This window comes from Priapulus caudatus, unplaced genomic scaffold, assembly GCF_000485595.1.
Source record: "Priapulus caudatus unplaced genomic scaffold, Priapulus_caudatus-5.0.1 Scaffold722, whole genome shotgun sequence".
Classification (NCBI taxonomy): Eukaryota; Metazoa; Priapulida; class Priapulimorpha; order Priapulimorphida; family Priapulidae; genus Priapulus; species Priapulus caudatus.
The window spans coordinates 153,668-156,190 of NW_014577783.1; the positions used below are offsets into that span (position 1 = coordinate 153,668).

The 2,523-nt window shown below is 62.8% G+C and overlaps 2 protein-coding genes across 2 annotated transcripts in view; both read right to left on the reverse strand.

The window, feature by feature from the left end:
- LOC106813068 (skin secretory protein xP2-like) overlaps window positions 1-853 on the reverse strand; it is a 9,058-nt gene extending 8,205 nt beyond the window's left edge. Inside the window, exon 1 of the mRNA XM_014817117.1 lies at window positions 49-853. Within this exon, the coding sequence (XP_014672603.1) occupies window positions 49-853 (805 nt within the window). The remainder of the gene's footprint in view (window positions 1-48) is intronic.
- Window positions 854-2,400: 1,547 nt separating this feature from the next.
- The window catches only part of LOC106813069, a 1,551-nt gene continuing 1,428 nt past the window's right edge, over window positions 2,401-2,523 (reverse strand). Inside the window, exon 3 of the mRNA XM_014817118.1 lies at window positions 2,401-2,507. Coding sequence (XP_014672604.1) covers window positions 2,401-2,507 — 107 coding nt within the window. The remainder of the gene's footprint in view (window positions 2,508-2,523) is intronic.

Consider the following 2,523-nt stretch of genomic DNA (forward strand, 5'->3'; position numbering starts at 1 on the left):
CACGGCCCCCGCCTGGAATGGGGCACCTGTGAAGAGGGGGGCGTCCACCGGGCCCCCATCGGGCGGTGGCGGTGTCGGCAGGCTCCGCCAGCGGCGCTCTCACGGCGGCCGGGAGCGCAGGAGCAAAGGACCGCGCCGGCGGCGTTGATGATAGCAGCGCCACTGCCGCTGCCGCATTGGCCATTGCCCTCGCTCGCTCCTGGCAATAGCGCGCCTTTAGGGCTTTTCTTCTCCTCCCCTCGGTGAGGCGGGCCTCCTCGACCGCGCGTGCCGTGGCAGCCTCCCGCGCAGACGCTTCTTGTCGGCGCTCCCGGTGACGGCGCTGCCGCTTCCTCTCTTCACCCTCGCTCGCCGGCAAGGTCGCCGCTTCCACCCCCGGGTCGACCGTCGCCTCTCCATCGCTGGTCGCTAGCCGCGGCGGTGGGGATGGCGGCGCCCGTCGGCCACTGTCAGCGGGCGATGGGAAACAGGCGGCACCCTCTGGGGTGTCAGCAGCCATCTTGTCAACGGGGCCCTCGTCGGCCGTCACTCCCGGTATGGGGACGGCGTCTCCCTCGGCCGCCGAGAGCACGGTAGGGGCAAGGAGGGCCGCCAACCCTTTACGCCTTGGTGTGGCGACCGCCTCTTCTTTCCTTATCGAAGCGCCACCCTCAGCAACCACCTTACTTGCCCACGCCAATACGGCGGGCGAGGGGTGGGCCGCCTGGGCGGGGCGCGGTGTGGGTTCGTAGTCCGGCAGCCGAGGACGGGGTCTAGGGGTGGGCAGCCCCTCTTCTTCGGCTCTGCTGCTGTCACGGCTGCTGCCATCGCTGCTCGACGTCCACACGTATCTCCCCTTCAAATCTTCTACCATCTCTCTTATCATTATCTCTCTGTTTTGTTTTTCTTTTTACTTCTGTTCGGCCTGTCTTTCCTCTATGGGTGTCTGCACGCGTTTAAGAAGTTTGCCTCCCTGCCTCTCCTTTTTATACGCTGGGCGAGCCACCACTGTCACCAGTCTGCCGTCATCACCCATTGTATTGCGCCACGCGGGTTTCGCACGCCCTAGATTCACTTTTAGCCGTGGGATTCTTTTACTGTTCTCATTCTGATCGTCCTAGTTTCTCTCCCCGAGGTAGCAGACTCCCCGTTTTTGGCAGGCCGGTAGGTCTCCTCGCCGTCGGCCGTCCTTTAAGCGGCGCTACCGTCGCCCCTGCGAATTTATATTTTCTCTTTGTGGTAGACGGCTAGGTCTCCCGCGATGTATTGGCCCTCCGATTTACGTCGCCGTCCGACGTCGGCCAGTCACTATACGGCAACCGCCGTCGGCCGACCTTTCAGCGGCGCTACCGTCGCCCCTGCGAATTTCTTTTTCCTCCCTGTGGTCGGCGGCTAGGTCTCCCCGCGACGTATCAGCCCTCCGATTTACGTCGCCGTCCGACGTTGGCCGGTCACTATACGGCGACCGCCGTCGGCCGACCTTTCAGCGGCGCTACCGTCGCCCCTGCGAATTTCTCTTTCCTCCCTGTGGTAGGCGGCTAGATCTCCCCACGACGTATCGGCCCTCCGATTTACGTCGCCGTCCGACGTCGGCCGGTCACTATACGGCGACCGCCGTCGGCCGACCTTTCAGCGGCACTACCGTTGCTCCTGCGAATTTTTCTTTTTTCCTTGTGGTAGGTGGCTAGGTCTTCCCGCTACGTATCGGCCCTCCGATTTACGTCGCCGTCCGACGTCGGCCGGTTACTATACGGCGACCGCCGTCGGCCGACCTTTCAGCGGCGCTACCGTCGCCACTGCGAATTTCTCTTTCCTCCCTGTGGTATTCGCGTCCCTCGGCGGGGCATGACGCCAGCGGTGCGGCACTCTCGACCTTGGCAATAGCGATGGCTGTCCGTCAACTTCCTTCCTGCGGTATTAGGGATTATGCTGTTCCTCGGTGCAAGGGGGAGTGGTCGAGCATAGTGCGTCATGGATGACTTCGGGTGTGCATATCGTACCTCTCCAGCAGAGGGTGTGACCCCTCCCCTGAGGCGATCTCTCAATTTCTGGCTGGAAGACACGTCAGCCTCCACATCCTCCCACGTGAGTCTCCTCGCCTTCTCCCCCTTGCCCGGCCACCGAATTTCCTCGCCGATAACACCGACGCTCCGTCCGCCGAACTAGCGGATGATTAAGTCATCTCCTAGATAAAAACTCGACGGATGTGTATTCCCGGCCGTCGCTGTCTTGGTCCCCCGCCGTCTTCTCCCCGCGTCGTCACGCCTCCACGTTTTGAGGTAGGAGAATCGTTTTACCGTAGCCGCCCACACCTACATCTCCGCGTGAAGCCGAGATATTTCGATGGGCGCACTACATGCTGGGAGCGCGTTCTGCGTCCCGGCTCCATCAAGGCGATGCCCCGCCGGCGGTAGGAAGCTTCTAGTTCCCCCGCCGGTCGTCGCCGTCATCTGGGATGCGGCTCTTTCCATACTCCAGTTTCTTCTCCGCTGCCGGCGATCTCACCCCCGCGGTGATTGCCGTCTTCTCTGTCGGCGGCGATCT